Raw genomic sequence first — 21,389 nt, forward strand, 5'->3', positions numbered from 1 at the left:
CATAGAAATTACATACAAATTAAAAAAAGAGTGATCCAAATCCATTGAGTAGATCCGGAGATATAGAAAATTTTATTAGTTTAAAATTGTTTGTTCGGTATTTAAACGCCATGGATTTGTGGGTTCTTCCTAGTCACTATTTGAACTACATTTTTGAAAATTCTTAGAGGGTCCTGTAAATGTACAATGTTTGTGCAAATTTTTTAACAAAAAATACAAATCCCATTCTTTAACATGGCGTCAATAAGGTTCCTTAATTATTATAATCAAATTAGCTGTGAATTAACAAAAAAATATGGCTAACTTTGGCCCAAATTAACCTAGGCCAAATTTTTTTATTTGAAAATTCGGGTGAAAATACTAGCTTTTCGAATGTAAAAAAAGATTTTTTCTAGGGACAATGTTTCTAAAGTTATTCTAAATGTTTATAAACTACATAATTTCAAAAATTTGACATCAGGATTTTTGACTATAATAAATTATTCTTTTATTTTTTTTAATGCATATTGATAGTATAAGTCTTTTGCTTTCATTTGTCACCCACAGAATTACCCTATCTTTATTATTTTCTATTTCTGTTGTTATTGTAAAAAAAAAGGTCTCTGAAATAAACAAATACAATAACTTTTAAACTAATTAATATATCCGTCCCAAATTTTGAGAGTTTGTTAAGTACCCCAATACCCAACTTTGGGTGGAACTTTAAAGTTTAAAGTTTAAGTTTACTAAAAGCTTTTAACAAATATCAATTGTCACTTATTTTGCAGTTTGCGAAGCAAAAAATTGACTTTTCAACTTTTAAAAATCGGCATTTTGAAACTTTGTCAGTATTCTAAAAAATAAAATTTTGTAATTTTATGTCAATTATTTACCTTTCTAATGGAGTGCAAAAAACAGAAAAAATCGCGTTTTTTGCATTAAATTGTTAATCATTAAAAAACGGCTCCGAACTTTAGGCAGGAAACAGATAGGTTTTCTTCTTATAGGTCTACAATAACTAAAAAAGTTGTCAGCTACCTGGATTATTGAGTGTCACGAGAAAATCCTTATTACCCTGGACTAATATGACTGGACAAGCAAGTGACGAAACAAACTTCATATATTATGTAAACTTTACTAACAAAAACGTTTAAAATAAATATTCCAATAAATATAAATAATCAAATTCCATATTCAAATACTGCAAAATATTTGGGTATTGTCCAATAAATATAAATAATCAAATTCCATATTCAAATACTGCAAAATATTTGGGTATTACTCTTTAATAAGCCCTAATAATGTTATTCAACATTATTTATGAGAGAGTGTATATTTCTTACCTACCTGTCGGCGAGAATCCAGAAGCTATCGACAAAGACAGCCTGTACTGTCCTCGACGCATCAAGGAATTTGGATATCGGTTAAAATACTTGGGAATTCCAAGGTTGGCCAAATCCAAATTTCTAATTGATTCGATGCAGGGAAATTCCTTTTCATTCTAAGTTGTTTCTTCCGTAAGTCAAGAAACACTTAGAAACATTTTCTTTGCATTGCACTTTTATACCATTTTATTTTTCTTGTTTACTAAGTTATTCCTTCCGTAAGTCAAGGAATACTTAGACTATTTTACCTGTTCTGTTTTCTATTTTTGATCTGTTATTTTGTAACTGCTCCTTGGAACTGTTACCTATAACAGATACTTGTCACGGTAACCGTTATTTTATACCAGTATAAGTATTAAACCATTTTATCAGTGACAAGCAAAGATGGTCAACACCCGATCTAATTCCGAGGACAGGAAGAAGTCCGCAGAGCCGGCGATGGGTCCTACAGGCCCAAATGCCCCCTCTCGGCAACAGTACTGACCGAGAGAGAGTAACATTTAGCAGAACTTTGAGATTTTTTAAAAAGTTTATATCAAATAGCTGCTTTGTGTTACACTTTATGTTAAAAATTGAAAACAGATTCGGAAAGTGGGTCAAATTATGTAGTGCCCTATTTCAAAAAAAAATTTTTACGTTTATTTTAACCAAAAATATTTGAAAAAAAAATATTGTTTAACCAATTTATTAATTTACAACCAAATAGTGCACTAGAACTTTTTAAGATTTATATAAAAAAATATATATTTCATATAAAAAAAGAATCATCTCAATATCTGCCATAGTTTTTGCGTTATTTGATATAAACTTTTACATTGGAATTTAGCTATGCCCAGAATCGCGAGGAACGGCCTTAAAAGACCATTACTATTCTTTTTGATTGAATATTAACCGAATACACAACATATGTATGTGAATGATACTGTTCACTGTATTTTGCACTGGAACTAATTCAATTAGCCAAAACAAATGTGTAAATGTTATTAGGAAAATGTTTATATATTAATTTTCACATATATCACGATTATCATATTTATTTATACAAAAAACAGTTTCTATATTAATTTAATTAGAAATTATTCTTCGAAAACCTAACCTTAAAATAATTTAAACAACCGTTTGCGCTGATTCTACATGACACAATATTAAAAAAATGTTTGTAGATACTCACCTGAACTTGTTTCGTCGTATTGTCTAATTGTATCACCCATAATATCGTAATAAACACAACAATTAACACTTTTTGCGGAACAAAATTCGGACTGTACCCAATCAGCTTTATGTCAAAACTGCAAATCTGCTAATGCAAAAACGGCCCATGAGGTTTGGGCCGTTTTTGCATTTAAAATGACTTGCAATATGGAGAGTGCAAAAGAAGTTTGCACTGCTATCTCTCGACGGGTAGCATGATTAGGGTTGATTCGCATTTTCATTATAAAATTTCATCACATCCCGGAGAAAAGTCACTAACTGACATTTTGTGAAAAAACTCATTAACTTCGCCGATCACATGAAATTCATCATATCTTTCTATTATAAAAGTCACTACTTGCTAAATGTGGTTCTAAATGGCTATTTTTGTGTGTTAAAAAATCACTAACCCGTTAATACAGAAAATATTAAGCAGCCAAAAATACCTAAGTGACTTAGTAACTTTTTACATACGAACAAATTGTAGAGATATGCGTTAAAACTCATTAATGGCACTTAGTGACTTTTTCCAGAATAATAAATCACTGCTGTGTTTGATTTTACACTTCTATTTCTCAGTTATTGATATGCAGTTAGTGAGTGAACACGTATTATTTCGCTAAAAAAATATTCCTTGGTGACGTTTCTTGTTAGATATTGTTATACCAACTGATTGCTGAAGTTTAATAGTTAAAAATATGAGTTCCCGATTTTTAAAACTGGTAGAGATAGTGCAAGCACTCCTGACCGGCAGTAGACGAAATTTGGTTTACAATAGAACTTTTATGCCTTTACGTGAATTTTGACCCCGCCTTCGCGCAGCTCCATGGTCAGGAGTGTTTGCACTATCTCTAGAACTTGCCTTAAATGATGTAAGTACAATATTATTTATAACCTCACTTTTGACATAACACTTGAAATTAGCCATAATAGAAAAAGATATTTATTACCTGTGTATCAATAATTTTAGAAATCAAAAAGGGACTATGAATCTCCTTGTACTAGCAAAATGGTGCAATCTGATATAGTTTTAGATGACAATACATCCATGATTTTAAATGAAACAGATGTATGCAACTTGGTAAGTTTGTTGATATTAATTTTTATGTATGTATTTACCAACTCTATGAATTTTAAGGATTTGACAAGTAATCATAATATGTTGACATTCAGCAAGATTTTGCAGACAGAGCAAGTTACGGAAAAGGAAGTCTGTATGGATTACAGTAAGACTGACTCATTTGACAGTTATGTAAGTGTATTTAAATGATTTATTATCTAGGTTGAAAGTTTGGTAAATTTGAACTTCATATTATAGCCCAGTAAATGACCGTTTTGGAGTGTAATTTTCAGCGAGGATTTGCGTGAAAATTTGAATTATGTTTTCTCTTACGCTCTATTTCATTATTGGACGTGTGCCGTTGGTTGCTTTTACTTGGAGGGTGAAAGTCACCCCTTCTCGGGGGTGAAAAATATACGTTTAAAATAGTCGTGGATAAATTGACTAATTCTACGTAACTTTTGCTCTATAGAGTTTTTTAACTGTCAATCGTTTTTCGAGTTATTTGTGAGTGAAATTGAAAAGTGAAATATTTGACTAATTCTAAGTAACTTTTGCTCTACAGAGTTTTTTAACTGTCAATCATTTTTCGAGTTATTTGTGAGTGAAAATGTTTATTTTTCAACAAAAAAAAAACTCGTTTTCAGGCGGTTTTTCGCAAGTAAATCAAAAAGTAAGCATATTATCGAAAAAAATATTCTTAGCAAAAATATAGCTTATTATTACACGGTATCGCCGTATTTCATGTTCATTTACTGGGTTATTAATGTTTTCACTGACTTGGGTGAAATCTAATATTTGGAATGTCATTTCTGCTGTTAATTTAGTTTCAAAACAATAAGTAATACATACTTATTTGTAGGATGAATCAGAAGACGACTCCGTTAAAGATAAGGACTGGGTTCAAACTGATATCTCAGAAAGTAGTAATGAGTCTATGCAGTATGAGGAATTAACTAATATAAAAGAAACAAGCAACATAAATAATTCTGTTGGGAATAATGATGAGAATACACCTCTAAAGAAAGAGTTTCTTCTCGATATAAAAAATATGATCCCTCTAAATGGTCAAAAAATATTGAGAAGAAAAATAAGTTTAACTGTTTGCCCTATAAAACAAAAAAAAAGTATAAAACCAGCAAAGATTCCGCACCCAGCAAACTGTAAATCTTGTAAATTTAAATGTGGTCAAAATTTTTTGGAAGTGGATAGGATCAGCATTTGTAAAAAGTACTGGTCTCTTTCTAATTATAAAAGACAGAAAGATTTCATTTTAAAAATGGTTCAAACAAAAGAACTGGCGAGACCTTTGGCAAATGTTTCAATTAATAAAAAGAGAAAGTGCAGCAGAGCATACTTTCTTATAAGCAATGACAAGAATTATCGAGTCTGTCAGAATTTCTTTCAAAAAACTCTTAATATTAGTAACGGTCCTATTAATAAAGTCTTTCAGGGTTCTAACGATGGTGTTTTTACGGCAGAAGATAGACGAGGTAAAAAATTTCCTCATAATAAGATTAAACCAGAAGATGTGGATTTTGTGAAACAACACATCGAGATGTTTCCTACAATAGAGTCTCATTATTGTAGAAAAAATACTTACAGATGTTACTTAGATGAAAATTTTTTGCCAGTGTTACAATTTATCATTTTTCGTGCCAAAAAAGGATCAATGCACCCTCTGTAATAAATTTAGGGATTCAAAACGAATAGATTCTGTAACACCTGAATTAGAATAAAAATACAACGCCCACTTAGAAAGGAAAAGGCAGGCCACAATTGCTAAAGAAGAAGATAAGATTAGATCTGAAAAGGACCCCACATTTATGTCTGCAACGCTTGACTTACAGAGTGTTCTTCAAATACCGTCTGGTGAAGAGTCTCTGTTATATTACTGTCGTAAACTTTGCCTTTATAATTTCACTGTTTACGAGTCACGGTTTCCAAATGAAGCATATTGCATGCTGTGGTCTGAGGTGAATGGTACAAGAGGCAGCAATGAAATTGGTACAGCTTTAATGCAGTGGATTAATGGACTTCCAAAGAATATTAAAGAAATTTCATTGTTTTCAGACACTTTCTATTTGACCCAAACTACTCCTATTAAAATCATAGAGCAGAAATACCTGGAATCCGGACATTCTTTCATGGAAGTTGACAGCATGCATAGTGCCATTGAAAGGGAAAAAAAGGCATGTGTCTATTAATTCTGTTATGGAGTGAATCTCTTTACGATATGAAAAATCAAATCCAGACATAATAAAATTTCGGTACAGTTACACAGAACCCTATATTGAACTGAACGTACGCGGAAGAGTTCGGAAAAATTCGAATGAAATAAAAAGAGCTTATAATCAACTACTGCCTATTAGTAACAAAAAAGGTGGATTTAATGAAGTTATGTAAAAAAGAAATTATACCAGAGGAACTGCATGGATGGTATGCATCTCTACCAACAGCCAATAATATACCAGATACAATAACCGAGCCAGCCGTTGAGGATGACGAAGAAGAGGAACTTTTTTAATATTCTTTTTTAGTATAACTTATTACGATGTATTATGTAATAAATATATAATAATATGTAATAATTATATTATACGTAATAAATAATTATTACTAAAACTCATTATTGTTGTTTATGCAAAAAATCACTAACTGATACTATTGCACAAAATACATAGTAAAGTATCTTCAAAGTATGAGTATCTTCAGATTAATAAATCTAAGAGCAGTAATTACACTTTAAAAAAGTTTGCTATAGAAAATTTTAAAAACCTGATTTATAGTGAAGATTTTATCTTTAACTTCAAATATCTCCATAACATCAAAATGTTGATGAGTGACTTCTCGCTGGGATATGACGATTTGTTGTACTATCAGGCCATTTCTGCATATAACTCAATTTTAAAAATTTTGTGGGTTGGGCCACTTTTGCGCTCAACGTCTCATATTTTTTCACCTATTTGTTTTTCTAGATTGAAGTCTAGATAATTGACCAAGTTATTGGCTAATATTAGATTATTACTAATTGGCTAAAGAAATATTTTAGTTACATACCTTAATGTTGCTGTCTTGGTCGAAATTACCTTGTCTCACTTGATCTATCTGGTCTTGCGTGGCACCTGTTAATACCTTGCAATTCGTTTGAAGTGACGAACGTACTTTGTTAAGATGACTGCCCAGTTTCTAAAATATGTAAATATATATTAGGTTCTTACATATCACCAACCAGATGCTAAATAGAAATCGATGGCGTCAGTATTAAACAAGTAATGGATTTAAAATATCTTGGAATTATATTGTCCAGCTATTAAGACCTGGACAAAGAAGTGAGAGATCAAGTACAAAAACCAAATATACTGGCAGGATGCCTTATTAACACTATATGGCGAAACAGACCCATTAACACTAAGATGAAGTCAAGAATTTATAAAGCCAGTATAGGACCAATAATGACATATGCCTTAGAAATAAGGCCTGACACAGCCACAACACAAATGCTACTGGAAATGGCAGAGATGAGAGTACTAAGAAGACTTACAGGTAATACGTTGAGAGATCAAAAGAGAAGTGAAGACATTAGAAGAAAATGTATCGTGTGGTGTATAAATAAATGGACTGATGATGATGAAAAAAAGATGAAACACCTAATTAAGCAGAATCGGGAAGACCCGTGTCGTCAAAATCTTCTTCTTCAAGTGCCATCTCCGCGGCGGAGGTCGGCAATCATCATAGCTATTCGGACTTTTGAGACGGCTGCTCTGAAAAGTTCATTTGATGTACATCCGTACCACTCTCTCAGGTTGCGTAGCCATGACATTCTACGCCTCCCTATGCTTCTTTTTCCTTGGATCTATCCCTGCATAATCAGTTGGAGCAAGGTGTATTTCTCTCCACGTGTGATATGTCCGAGATATTCTAATTTTCTTGTTTTTATTGAATTTAAAATTTCCATTTCTTTGTTCATCCTTCCCAGAACCTCTTTGTTTGTGACGTGTTCTGTCCATGATATTTTCAGAATTCTTCTGTACACCCACAGCTCAAATGATTCCAGTTTTTTTATTGATGTCGCATTCAAGGTCCAAGAATCCATTCCATAAAATAAAGTCGAAAAAACATAGCACCTCGCCAACCTAACTCTTAGTTCCAGTTTTAAATCCCTGGTACATAGAACTCTTCTCATTTTGTTGAAATTTGCTCTAGCCTTTTCTATTCTTATTTTTATCTCCTGATTGTAATAATTTGTGGAGTTAATCATTGTTCCCAGATATGCATATTTGTCCACTTGTTTAACGTTGGTTCCGTTTATTAGAAGATTCTCGTTATTTCTTTGAGTTTTCGATATTCTCATAAATTTCGTCTTCTTGACATTCATTGTTAGACCATACTCTTTTCCATACTCTGCTATTCTGGTTACCAGTCTCTGAAGATCTTCAATGTTTTCGGCTAAGATCACAGTGTCGTCCGCATATCTAATGTTGTTAATGGGAACTCCATTTACCGTTATTTCAGCTGTTTCACCCTCAAGAGTTTTTTTCAGGACCTCTTCGGAGTAGGCATTGAAAATAATTGGCGACAATACGCATCCCTGTCTTACTCCACATCTAATTTCAATTTCTCCTGACAGCTGTTCGTTAATACGTATTTTGCTCGCTGTTTATAGTATAAATTTGATATGATCCTGAGGTCGTTGTAGTCAATCTTCTTTGATTTCAGGACATTCATTAAATGTTTATGTCGTACTTTATCGAATGCTTTATTATAGTCAATAAAACATGCGTATATATCTTTATTGACGTCCAGGCATCTTTGTATTAGTATATTAAGTGAAAAAAGAGCTTCACGTGTTCCTAGGCCTTTGCGAAAACCAAATTGTGTATTATTAACGTCTATGTCCAGTTTGTGATATATTCGGTTATGGATGACTTTAAGTAGTAACTTTAGCGTATGAGACATTAAGCTAATGGTGCGGTAATCGCTGCATTCTCTTGTGTTTTTCTTTTTAGGGAGACAAATAAAAATAGATGTTAATCACTCTTTGGGTAATACGCTTGAACTATAAATTTGGTTTAAGAGTGTCACTAAAACATCAATGTGCTTCTCATCTAGAATTTTTAGGATTTCTATAGGAAGCATATCAGGTCCAGGGCTTTTCCCGCTCTTCATTGTTTTTAATGCGTGCAATATTTCTTCTTTTGTAATATATGGACCTATTTTTTCTGACGTCAATATAGCAAGAGGTAAATCACCAATCGGCAGAAGAAGTATCGGACGATTTTGCAAAAGATAGAGCGACAAACTTCCATAGAGGTATTCATCCGCCAATGAACAAGCAGAATTGCTTGTAAAGAGAAAGAAGAAAAACTGAAGAATTTTGGTTTAGATTTTGAATGAATTTTTATTACATATCTCGATTTAAAAGTACGTATATACATGTTTTTTATGATACTGCTAATATATTTCTGAAACAATGTTGATTTATGTATTCGTAATGGTAATGGAGTAGCAGTGGACAAAGATAAAGTTTAATAAGAGCACCGTGCCAATATTATTCCAAGGTAAACTTTTTGATAATGGAAAGAATGAAGCAAACTTAATAGACGTTCTCATAACTGATCTATCAGAAGTGGGTTTTATTGTTGACCAGACAGAATCTGATGCAGACATAGTCATCATCCGCTCTGCGCTTGCTGCATTTTAGGATTACGATTCTGTGACTGTTGTAGCAGAGGATATTAATACTTTTATCTTGCTCACGTCGTTAGGATGGGAGCAGCCCACTTTTGTGTGTCAAAAGGGTCCAATTTTTAAAAACCTTTAAAAGAGTGTAAGTCGCATCAATTATACTGTTCAAGTTTTATATACAGATTGAACCAATTTAAAACGGAACATACAATTTAATATATGTCTGTTTGAACTGCATTTGAAATAGTGGACCAATATAAAACTTGGACAAAAATAAATCCATACCCGGTGATAGACATTGTATAAAATATCGTTCAACTATCTGTCTCCTTTAAAGGAAAGAGGAGCTTGCCTAATAGTCGGAGAGATAGAGCCGAAATTTTAAACTGATCAGTAATATTTCTCTATTGGAATATATTCATTGTAACTGGGTTAAGACTTTGCCTTACAGGCGGACGCCCCTCGTGGTACAGGGGGTGGCTATACAGGGATGAAGTTGTCATTTTTTTCGGAAAAATTAACGATCGATAATATGGCTGAACATTTGCCCAGAGTAAGATCTTGGTATAACTAGACGAAATCCCAAAGGGCAGACGCGAGAGTGGATACATAAGGGGTGGCGGACAGGGATGAGGTTGCAATTTTTTGGGGAAAAATTAACGATAAGTAATATGTCCGCTATTTTCATTTCCATTCGCATTTCCACGAATTAGTTATGACGCTATCTAATGTATTGATGAAAAGAGGCCACCACCATTTTTTACCTCGTATATTTGTTCTGTAATTAGCAATGGCGTTGTCGTGAAGATCTACTCCGCCCATGTATTTATTATATTGTTTTATGAGGTCAGGTTGTGGGATTTGGATATCTTTACGTTCTTTTCGGTTGTATCTTTTAGCAGTTGTAAGTGGTTGAACAGCAAAATTATTACTAGCGACTGTAACAACTGAATTATCATTCCACCTAAGCAGAGCAACTTTGGATTTTTCACTGTAAGCATAGTCATATGCTCCTCTGTCTTTTTTTGTTAATATTTTGACCCCATCTAAAGGAGCTTTATTTGTTCGATTTTCTCGAATGGTACCCGTAGCAAAATAATTCATCTGTTGTAATTTTTCGAAAAGCTTATACGACGAAAAATAATTATCAAAAAAAACTCTGTGGTGCAATGGATTTTCAAGTGCAGATAAAAGGTCAATCACTATTTGGCCACCAAGTCCAAGTGGAGATTTTTCTTTTTCCGTGTTTGCTCCAGCGTACGGTATAAAAGTAAACAAGTGCCCATCTGATGAACACAAACACCACAACTTGAAACCAAATCTTACCGGCTTTCCTTTTATAAACATCTTACAGGAATGGCGACCAAAATAGGGTACCATTTGTTCGTCGATCGATAGATTGTGGGCGAATATTCCAAACTGTTTATTCCTAGCGTTTATGGCTTCAAAAAATGGTTGAAGTTTTGCGAATTTATCATTTTGATTGAGATTTGCATTGTTTGATAGATGGATATTTCTTTTGATATTCCTGAACATGTTTCTACTCATACATTTTCTTACAATAGGCAAACCCTTATCTTCGTCCAAACTCCAGTATAAATCTGTTTGCGGTAATATGTGGTAACCCGATAGTATCAAAATACCAAGAAATTTTTTAAGAAAATTTCCAATGGTGTTTTGCCCTCCAGTGCGTCTTTTATTTGTTGTAGACTATTATGTTCATTTGAGGTAGGTAAATGGGTATAAACAACTTCTTTTTTTTCCCACTCTATATTTTCCCTCTCTTTTTTACCAGAAAATCGTCTTTTCTTTCCTGGCACAGGTTCTTCAGGCTCATCGCAAATGTCATTATCGATATCAACCTCAATTTCCAAGGTACCAGCTATTTCTTTATCAATTGATTCGTCATTCATAAGTAAATTCTCGTCAATATCCTCTTCATCAGTCAACTCGTCTACATTAGGTGGTATATAGACAGCATCCACAAATCCTATCAAAATTTATGATGTTATTTATACACGAAAAATAAAAAATTATATCAACATACCTCGTTCTATTTCTAAATCATTAACAATTTCTTCTAACGCACTTTCTAGCTCCCTATGGGTCAAAATATGTCTTTTTGGCATAGCTAAATTCAGTAATAAACAGCACGTGTATACTTAGTTCTTGTCGATACGAAATCTACCGCATAACTAACCACTATAACTACTAAAGAATGAGCCGACAAGATCTGTCGAGTTGCTGCGTACTTATTCACAGATTCCGCCAACGGTGCGCTAACGCACCACTATATAATGACAATCTGTTTCTTAGAAAAATAAATATCTTATCACCAAAAATGACTTATACATAGATTTGTTTATCTTTTCAGAACAGTAATAAATAAAAAGCGTCCAAACAAAAATGTATCATATAGTTTATTTTTAAAGTTATGGCTAGGCATTTTTAAAATGGTAAACATGAACTATATTAAAAAATTCACAGAAAGCAAGGAAACAATAAAAATAGAAAGATAATATATTGAATTAAATGTTTAAAGGTTGTATATTAAACTACCGCAATGAGGTTTTCTGTTGAAATGCTTTAATAAAAAAAAAAAAAATCCGAAAATGGGTTAAAGAAGATGAACAACAACAAAGAATTCCATATAGGCACATAGAACATACATTCCATGACAAAAGATGAAAAATTATGCATACTAGAAGAGGAGTTGTGAACATTAATTGGGATATAATGGAACTATCAGAAGTTAAAAGAAGATGTGAAGGGAATGTGGACTTACATTCAGACAACAGTCTCTACTACATAGACAAAGAAGATTATACATACAGTGGAGACGGTAGGTGGAATAACAAGTTGAAATAATTCATAGCATCTCGGACATGGTTACATACATGATCTTAAAACCAAATTCACGAACCAGAATAAAGATTGTGCAGGTTTATGCTCCTATTGAAAAAGCAACTGATGATGAAATAAATATTTTTACGAAGATCTTAAAAAAGCTATAGACAACAACAAAGAATCTAAAATAATATTAATGGTAGATTTTAACGCCAGAATTTAAAAAAAAATGAAGACTCCGGAAACGAGATTGAAAATTTTGGATTCGGCACAAGAAAGGCAAGAAAAGAAAAACTTATGGAATTTCTGGAAGAAGAAAACATGTATACTATAAATACCTTTTACAAAAAGAAACCAACAGAACGTGGACATGAATCGTACCTAATGGAACTACCAAAAATGAAATAGACTATTTTCTCTCAAACAACAAAATAATATTTAAAGACGTCACAAAAATAAACAACATCACAACTGGTAGTGCCCATCGTATAAATAGGGCTAAAATAATTATTAATATAAAACAAGAGAGAAAAAGGATCTTAAAAAAAACAACGCGGATAGATGCCTTTAAAGTAAGAACACATGAAGAGGAATTTCGAAAGGTCTTAGAGGGTAAGTTCGAATCAGATCATTCACATAATTAAGACTAAATTGACGGCATTAACAAAAATATAAATAAAAACCTAGAATCCGGACTACAGCTCGCAAAAAAAAACAAGAAATAAAGAAGACAAAATAAGAAACTATATAACTAATGAAGGAGAGAAGACAACTACAAGAGGAAAACAAACGCCACACTCAAGCATACGTAGAACTTAATAAAACAATTAAAAAAGATTTAAAAAGTGACATAAAAAATGGAACCAAAACTTAATAGAGCAAGTCGTTGAAAACAACGGAGGCCTAAAATGTCTAAGAACAAAATTGGGTGTCCAAAAAGTCATCGCAATTGAAAACACCAATAATAAGAAAGAGAAGGACACATATAAAATAACAAAGGTGGTCAAAGACTTCTACCAAACCTGGTACAGCTCGCAAAGCCAACCTAATGAATCAACAATAGAAAAATAAAAAAAGTGGGATCAGATTTACTCCCGAATATAGAGGGATTCGAAATAGAAGGAGCTTTAAAAGAGCTAAAAATAATAAAGCTCCAGGACACGACGGTGTAATTGCCGAGCTCATAAAAACAAGCAAGACAGTAACAATCCCTATACTAACAGAGCTATTTAATAGATGTCTCTATAATAGTAGAATCCTTAAAGACTGGAACAAGAGTCTAGTAGTATTCTTACACAAAAAAAGGAGACAGATGTGAGCTAAAGAATTATAGACCTATATTGTTGCTCAGTCAAGTATACAAACTGTTTTTACAATAAAACAAATTATTAACAATCGGTTGACTTAAAAAATGGATAACTACCAACTGGTTGAACAGGCTGGCTTTCGCAAAGGATATAGTACATCAGACCATCTGCTGACAATAAGAACACTGATAGAGAAGGCAAATGAATACCAACTTCCTCCCTTTCTTGCCTTCATAGACTATGAAAAGGCATTTCATACTATCGAGATGTGGACTGTAGAACAAGGTATTATTAATTGTAGAATAGATTCGAGATGTAGGCAACTAATACATAATATATATGAAAACGCAATTACGATAGTACAACTAGACGAAAATACAAATCTCTTCCCCATTAAGAAATAAGCTAACCAAGGCAAATTGAATAAACTAGCAACAATAGAAAGGACAATGGAAAGAGCAATGTTAGGTATACGACTATCACACAAAAAGAGGACCGCCTGGGTAAGATCAAAAAAGTTGAGTATATCACAACGGCCCAACTCAAATGGAGTTTCGCAGGTCATACTTTTAGACAAAAAAACCAAAGTTGGAACGCCAAAAAACAACATAGGAGACCTTACAACGGTTGACGACCAAGAGGAAGACCACAGATAAGATGGGTGGACGACATCAAAAGAATAGCCGGAACAAATTGTAAGTATGTTGCTCAAGATAGAGATCGATGGAAGAAGTTGTGAGAGACCTATGTCAAAAAATGAACAAGAGGAGACTAGAAAGAAATATGTTCACTATTATATCGCATGGAAATTGTCAGTGACTTAAGCCTAATGGGGTTACCACTTAAAAAAACGCACCTCCAGACTCTACCTCATAGATAGTCGATATCAAACTAATGATTCCACGGTAATGTTAACAAAGTAATAAATTATATAAATAAAGAATATATATAATATAAAACTAAGCGTAGTGGTTTGTTTATATCATCTTCTTATAAGTATTTAAAAATCCGACCAACTTCGGAGTGCTGTAAAACCCACTCATTAATAAAATTCAATACATTAGTAAAAATGATTTGTTGGAAACCGTCTTTGTATTGTAAAATAATCAGTTAATTGTAAAATTGTAAAATAATAATTAAGTTTAGTTATAAAAATTGTATCAAATGTTTTTTCATTTTACGATTAAAAGTAATAAAGGCAGAGTTATGGACCATTTAATTTGCTACAAATATTGTTTTTTAAAATTTTCTGTAGTATTCCTAGTTTACGAGATACAGCGCGAAAACCCTTTGCACCCTTATTCCAAGATGGCGAGTATTTAAGAGCCCAGACAACTTGGAGCGATGTAAAATCCAGAAAAATAAATAAAATTAAACAAATTTTTAGTGACAATTACTCTATAAAAAACCCCCAATACTATTGCTTAAATCTTATTTTATTAAAAAATGACCAGAAAGAAGTTCTAAAGCCCAAAATAAAATTTACTCAAAAATTTTTAGGTATTTTTATTAATAACTTTTTTATTTTAAATTTTACGATAAAAACTAATAAAAATAAAAAATTTTCTATAGAAAAAAATTTTCTGAAAAATTTACGAGATACAGCGCGAAAACCCTTTGCCTCTCTTTTACCAAGATGACGGCCGGCGAACCAGGGTTGCGACTCCACAAACTTGAACTTAGGTTTATACTGACCGCCCCTACACATCAACAAAATAAAATTGCGTCCTCTCAAAACTGTAATACAATGTAACTTTTCAATACACTATAAATAATAATAAAAATATGTAGATTATCTTACATCTGGTGTTAATAGAGCAAATCCATATTGCACACAGCACAATACTGTAAAGCAAAGAAATATTTTATTCATTTTTTCGTCTACTTTATCAGTGTTATATGTAACAAGATTTAATGATGACTGAACTACTTAGAGAAACGAAAAAATTGCCGCTATTTCTCCAGGCAAACAGGAAATTTAAAAGTTTAAATAAAATTTATTTTAACTTGATATGATCAATCTATCGATATACGTAGTAAATTAATCTTAAAAATAATCAGCTTACATCCTTCTTATACTAATTAATTAACTGTTAACAAATATATGTGATTAGATAATAAATATTTTGTCAATATTCCAACCATATAAACTATTTATTAGTTAGTATAACAAGCTAATTTTTACAATTTTTTTTCTATTCTTTTTTATCTTAAAGATATTTTAAATTTAATTTAAAAAAATATAAGGAATAAAAAATATTTAAAAAGATTCTAATGCAATGTAACCAGCATAAGAGTTTTCAATATATCTATCACTTTGGCTATTGGTTATAAATTTGAAGTTTTTTATCAGACAATGAAACTATATTTTGGTAAAATTCACAATATTTAATACTAAAAACATGTAAACACAAACATTTAGGTCTTTAAAAAAATCATGTGTAAAAGCTGTGTCGAAAAATGGTACACACAGTCTGTGAAAGAAATAAACTCGGAATAATAATTATTATTATTCAATTTTTTGCTTGACAGTAATGAGTGTCAAAAAAGCAGTTGGTACACAAGAACTTCTCACAGCATGCTAGATAAGATGTTTTAACACGTTTTGTTAAACGTGTCACTATTAATTTTATAACATCTTGTACAACGACCTCTCTCTTCCACTTCGGAAAGTTTGTGAATTCTTTTTTGGTTAACACGACGATCATCCAAATTTTCAATCTGAAGATGTGGACTACAAAAAATTCTGAGGCGATTCCTTCTCTAAATAATGACACCTATTTTTTTTTATTGTTGTAGCCTCGTATGCAGTATGTGCATCTGTAATAAGATGTATTAAGAGCGTAGGCGCAAAATTTCGGGCCAATGCTTTCTAAATGCATTCACTTTTTTCGAATCCTGAGAAAACTTATAAATATTTTTGAAAAATTTAAAGGCAGAATGAAAGATTACATTATTACCGAGGGCCAAAAGTCCGTTAGAATAAACAAAAGGTTTCTTTTGAACGAGATATTTGAAATTAAAAATCACACTAAATTTTCTCTTCTTTTTCACCCCTATAACTTACTAAAATAAACATTATAGAAGTTTTCAGGGACTTTCGGCCCTCGGAAATAATGTAATCTTTCATTCTGCGTTTAAATTTTTCAAAAATATTTATTAGTTTTCTCAGGATTCGAAAAAAATGAATTCATTTAAAAAGCATTGGCCCGAAATTTTGCGCCTACGCTCTTAACCAAAAGTTCTATTGAGATTTTCCGATACCATTTAATACCCCTACGCACTGCTAATGAATATGATGATTTTTGATCAGATACGTCTATAAATGATTTCACATTATTATACCTCACGATTGTGGAAGGCTTTCTCACGAGACCCCTTTTAGTTGGTACATCCAATATTTCAGGCGCAGACTCCGTAGTGAGAAACATGACATCTCTTTTGTCTTTTAATTTTCCAATCATGACTTTATGTTACTCTGTCTCATAACTTATTTACCCCTTTTTAATTTGGACTCAATTACTACTTTCGGATTATGCTTCCTGTTTTTTCTTAGTATGCGTATTAAATGTATATCTTTTTTTTATTAATATTATTTTATTTATCCACATCAACCACTAGGGTTATTAGCGGCAGGTTTATGATACAAATAGAGAAAATAAGTCACATTTTAAACGTCATGACTTACAACAATATGGTATAATCTATAACAAAAATTAAATCATAATTTATTATAGAGTTTGCCGTAATTTAGAAAAGACAGAACTTCATTGAATTTTGTAACCAGTGCTTCTTTCAGGCTGTTGGGTATCTCGAATATCGCCTTGGCTGAAGTGTACTCTGGACATTCTATTATTATATGGTTTACTGTGCAAGGTGTTTGGCATCTTTTGCACACTGGTGGTGGTTCTTTGGAGATTATGTAGCCGTGATAAGCCAGAGTCTGCTGATAATTACCTGGTCTTTTCTTTTTGGTGGTATAGGAAGATTTTTTGAAGATACGTCTGGTTTGATGCTTCTAAGATTTGTGTTTGTTTGATCCCATATTTCTTGCCAGATTTTGTTTACATGAGTCTTGAATAAAGTTTTAGTATCTGCTTTGGTATACCTGTTGTAGTCGGAATGTTCACATTGTTTATTGCTTCAAACGCTGTTTTGTCTGCTAGCTCATTACCAGTCATTCCAATACGGGATGGGACCCACATAAATGATATGGTTTTCCCAGAAAATTGGACCCGTCTTTAATTAAAAATATATTAATATATATATTAATATATATTAATATATATAAAGCTCTGCGGTATAAATACTGCAGCCGTCAGTTAATCTAGTGGCACAAATTACGTTTTCTGATACAGGAGTAGCTGCTACTCCGTTGCAATCTTTAGAGGCATCAGAGAAGAACAATTTGTATGTGAAATATTTGAGTAAATTTGCATGATACTGAAGCCTAACCTCAGCAGAAATGTGTGAATGCTTATCATGATTAAGTAAGAAGAGGTCTACTATTGATAAAGAAACTGTCCGGGGAGGTATCTGGTATATTTTTATGGGTGCCAAGGCGATTTGATTGATATAATACTGTAGTCTTTTAACTTGTTCGTAAAATGGTACTGTCTTAGTGGTGTAATTTGTGTATTGTTCTTGTGATTCTTCCGATACTAAACTTGCAAAAAAGGTATAATCCTTTGCGCTTAGAATTTTTGAAGAGTAGCATAGTGATAGATATTGTCTTCTGAGGCATAGTGGCATTTCTCCTGCTAGCACTTAAAGCCTTCTTATTGAAGTAGTTCTAAAGGCTCCAAAGATTAATCGTAGATATGTGGTTTGAATAACATCCAGTTTTTTTAGTTGATTTTTGCTGTTTTATAACAGATGCATCCGTAGTCGAGTTTGATTCTTATTAATGTCTGATATAAATTTCTAATAGATAGAATACAAATTCTGATAGAACTCAATACAATCAAAACTAAATGCATGCTCATCAGCAGAACACAACAACCTCCGATGCAATTGACATTAAACAACCGAAAAATAGAACAAGTGGAGACATACACATACCTTGGAACCACAGTCAACACAAAATAGGGCCAGTCAACAGAAATAAGATCACGAATTGAAAAAGCGCGAAACGCGTTCAACAATATGAAAAAGTGATTCACAAGCAAAATTTCAATGGAACTAAAATTAAGACTGGTCAAGTGTTATGTCTTCCCGGTCTTGTTCTATGGAGCAGAGGCATGGACCACAACGGAAGCCACCCTGAAGAAACTAGAATCCTTTGAGCTGTGGATATATCGCCGTATTCTTCGGATATCCTGGACAGACCACATCACTAACGTGGAAGTAATGCAGAGAATAGGCAAAAGCAAAGAAATAATCTTCACCGTAAAGAAACGGAAGCTTGAGTACTTCGGACATTGTCATGAGGCATACTAAGTACCGGCTGCTACAGTTAATAGTCCAAGAAAGAATCGACAGTAGGAGGGGACCGGGAAGAAGACGACACTCATGGATGCATAACCTGCGACAATGGTTCGGACTAACATCGACTGAACTGTTCAGAGGTGCCGTAAACAAAGTCAAAATAGCCTTGTTAATAGCCAACGTCCGAAACGGATAGGGCAAAGGAAGAAGAAGAAGATATAAATTTAAAAGAATTTTAGTATCTGAATCCCATCTATTATTGGATAAAATTCTCTTAGTAAGTTTATCCTTTGTTGATAGGATTTGATCTAGTTGTTGATATGTGAAGTCCATATGAGTTGTGAGTCAAATAAATTTGATTTCGCGGACTTGTTTCAGAGAATGACCATTTAGGCACAAGTTTAAAATGTATTCCGCTCTTCTGTTATCAAACAATATTACTTTAGTCTTCGCAGTTGAAAAGTTAAACCAGTCCCTAAAGACCACATTTCTAAGATGTTTAATGTTCCCTGTAAAATTTGCGTAGCTAATTCTATATTTTTACTTTTAACATATATTACTAGAGCATTAGTAAAAAAATTAGCTTTTACGGGAAGCTTTATGTAGTTTGTTGTATTATTTATTGCGATTAAGAATAACAGTGGACTTCGGCTATTCTGTTCTTTGGGATCACCAACTATTTTCTCTTCTCTAAACCGTCATTATTTACCAGTACTCGTTTGAGCAAGCTATCTTTCATGATAAATGGGTCCCACTGGGCCCAATACGTCTTAACTACTGAGCATAGGTTCGATATTTTTTTGCCAATGTGGTCGACGGTTTTCCTATTTCCATTTTCAAATTTTTTGTATAACTGGATCTCTCTGGATTCCCACGAAGCAGATTCCCACAACAAGAAATAGAAATAACAGATAGGGAAATGAGAACGGCCATAAAAGCAATCAAAAATAAGAAAGCACCGGGACCTGAAGGCATCTCACCTGAGCTTATAAAATACGGATCAAAAAAATTACACCGGATGATACAATGGATATTTCAGAAAGCCATAAATGGAGAACAGCTCCCAAAGGAATGGACGGCGGCATATATGACATCTATATTTAAGAAAGGAGATAGAAAACGATGCGAAAACTACAGAGGAATAAGCGTAATATCATCAATAGGAAGATTATATGGGAAGATACTGCGAGAAAAGATAGAGCAAGCGATAAAAGGCAAAATGGGAGAGGATCAGGCAGGCTTCACGGCAGGAAGATCATGCATAGACCACATATACACACTGGAACAACTGTTGGAAAAGAAAAAAGCAAAAAATAGAGATATACACTTGGCATTTGTAGACCTGAGAAAGGCGTATGACTCTGTACCAAGGTCAGAACTATGGGAGGCAATGTACAAATTAGAAATACAGACGGAACTCATAGAAGCTACAAAAGCTCTGTATAAAGAAAATAAAGTGTCCATTAAAATGGGAACAAGAATCATAGGAGACTTCACCACAACAAAAGGGCTTCTGCAGGGTTGTTCCACATCTCCAACCCTATTCAAAATATACTTAGAGAAAGCCTTGACTACATGGAAAAGAAAATGCGAAGGCATGGGAGTACTGGTACGGAACGAATACCTATATACATTAAGTTTTGCAGACGATCAAGTAGTGATTGCACAAGACCAAGACGACCTCAGCTACATGATGAAGAAACTTCAAGAAGAATATACCAAGGCTGGCCTAGATATTAACCTCGCGAAAACAGAGTACCTATCTACAAGTGAAGAAGACATAGAAGATCTACAGATTGATGACAACGTAACAATCAAAGGAAAGAATAAATTCAAATACCTGGGGTTTATAATCACGAAAAAGGCAACAACAGAGGAAGAAATTACACAAAGATTAGGAAAAACAAGAACAGCAATCCGACAACTTAACTCAGTATGGTGGGATAGACACCTAAATATGAAGACAAAAACGCAGATTTATAAAACATTAGTGCGAAGTATTATGACATATGGGGCTGAAAATTGGATCATAAACAAGAAAAACAGCAGTAAGATAGTAGCAACAGAGATGGAATGCCTGCGAAGATGCTGCAGAGTAACAAGAATGGATAGGAGAAGTAATGACGAAATAAAGCAAAGAACATCAATAGAAACAGACATACTAACATATATAGAACAAAAAAGACTAAAGTGGTATGGACATGTAAGAAGAACTAGCGACAGCAGATGGATAAAGAGAATAACCGAATGGAGCCCCATAGAAAGGAGGAAAAGAGGACGACCCCGAAAATCCTGGAGGAACGAAGTAGACGACGCCATGAGTAAGAGAGGACTAAACGATGGAGAATGGAACAACAGAGAGAGATGGAAACGGTTGAGCGAGGACAGGCAGTGAATACTGTAGAATCCCTAAATATATATATGGATCTCCCTCTTGTTCTTTCCTTATCTTAGTAGGCGTCCAATCGTCGTTGACTATCGTTGTTCTTAGCACTGCTGCTTCCT

The 21,389-nt window shown here is 33.1% G+C and overlaps 2 protein-coding genes across 2 annotated transcripts in view; both read right to left on the minus strand.

Annotated features, from left to right (window-relative positions):
• LOC140450028 (uncharacterized) overlaps positions 1-15,424 on the minus strand; it is a 46,402-nt gene extending 30,978 nt beyond the window's left edge. Inside the window, exons 1-2 of the mRNA XM_072543450.1 lie at positions 15,259-15,424; positions 6,676-6,804 (exon numbers count right to left, since the gene is read on the minus strand). Of these exons, the coding sequence (XP_072399551.1) occupies positions 6,676-6,804; positions 15,259-15,330 (201 nt within the window). The 5' untranslated portion in view covers positions 15,331-15,424. The remainder of the gene's footprint in view (positions 1-6,675; positions 6,805-15,258) is intronic.
• On the minus strand, positions 10,012-11,952 carry LOC140449452 (uncharacterized). The gene is made up of 2 exons (XM_072542628.1): positions 11,351-11,952; positions 10,012-11,293 (listed from the first exon to the last, which is right to left on the minus strand). Exons 1-2 carry the CDS (start codon positions 11,430-11,432, stop codon positions 10,938-10,940), a joined length of 438 nt encoding a protein of 145 aa, XP_072398729.1. The 5' UTR covers positions 11,433-11,952; the 3' UTR covers positions 10,012-10,937.
• Positions 15,425-21,389: the final 5,965 nt, after the last annotated feature.

The sequence above is a fragment of the Diabrotica undecimpunctata genome, chromosome 9 (assembly GCF_040954645.1).
Source record: "Diabrotica undecimpunctata isolate CICGRU chromosome 9, icDiaUnde3, whole genome shotgun sequence".
Classification (NCBI taxonomy): domain Eukaryota; kingdom Metazoa; phylum Arthropoda; class Insecta; order Coleoptera; family Chrysomelidae; genus Diabrotica; species Diabrotica undecimpunctata.

Coding starts and splice junctions, on each gene's coding strand:
- LOC140449452 (XM_072542628.1), bottom strand. CDS start 11,432: ATGCCAAAAAGACATATTTTGACCCATAGGGAGCTAGAAAGTGCGTTA. Junction 11,294..11,350: donor TGATTTAGAAATAGAACGAG/GTATGTTGATAT, acceptor AAATTTTGATAG/GATTTGTGGATGCTGTCTAT.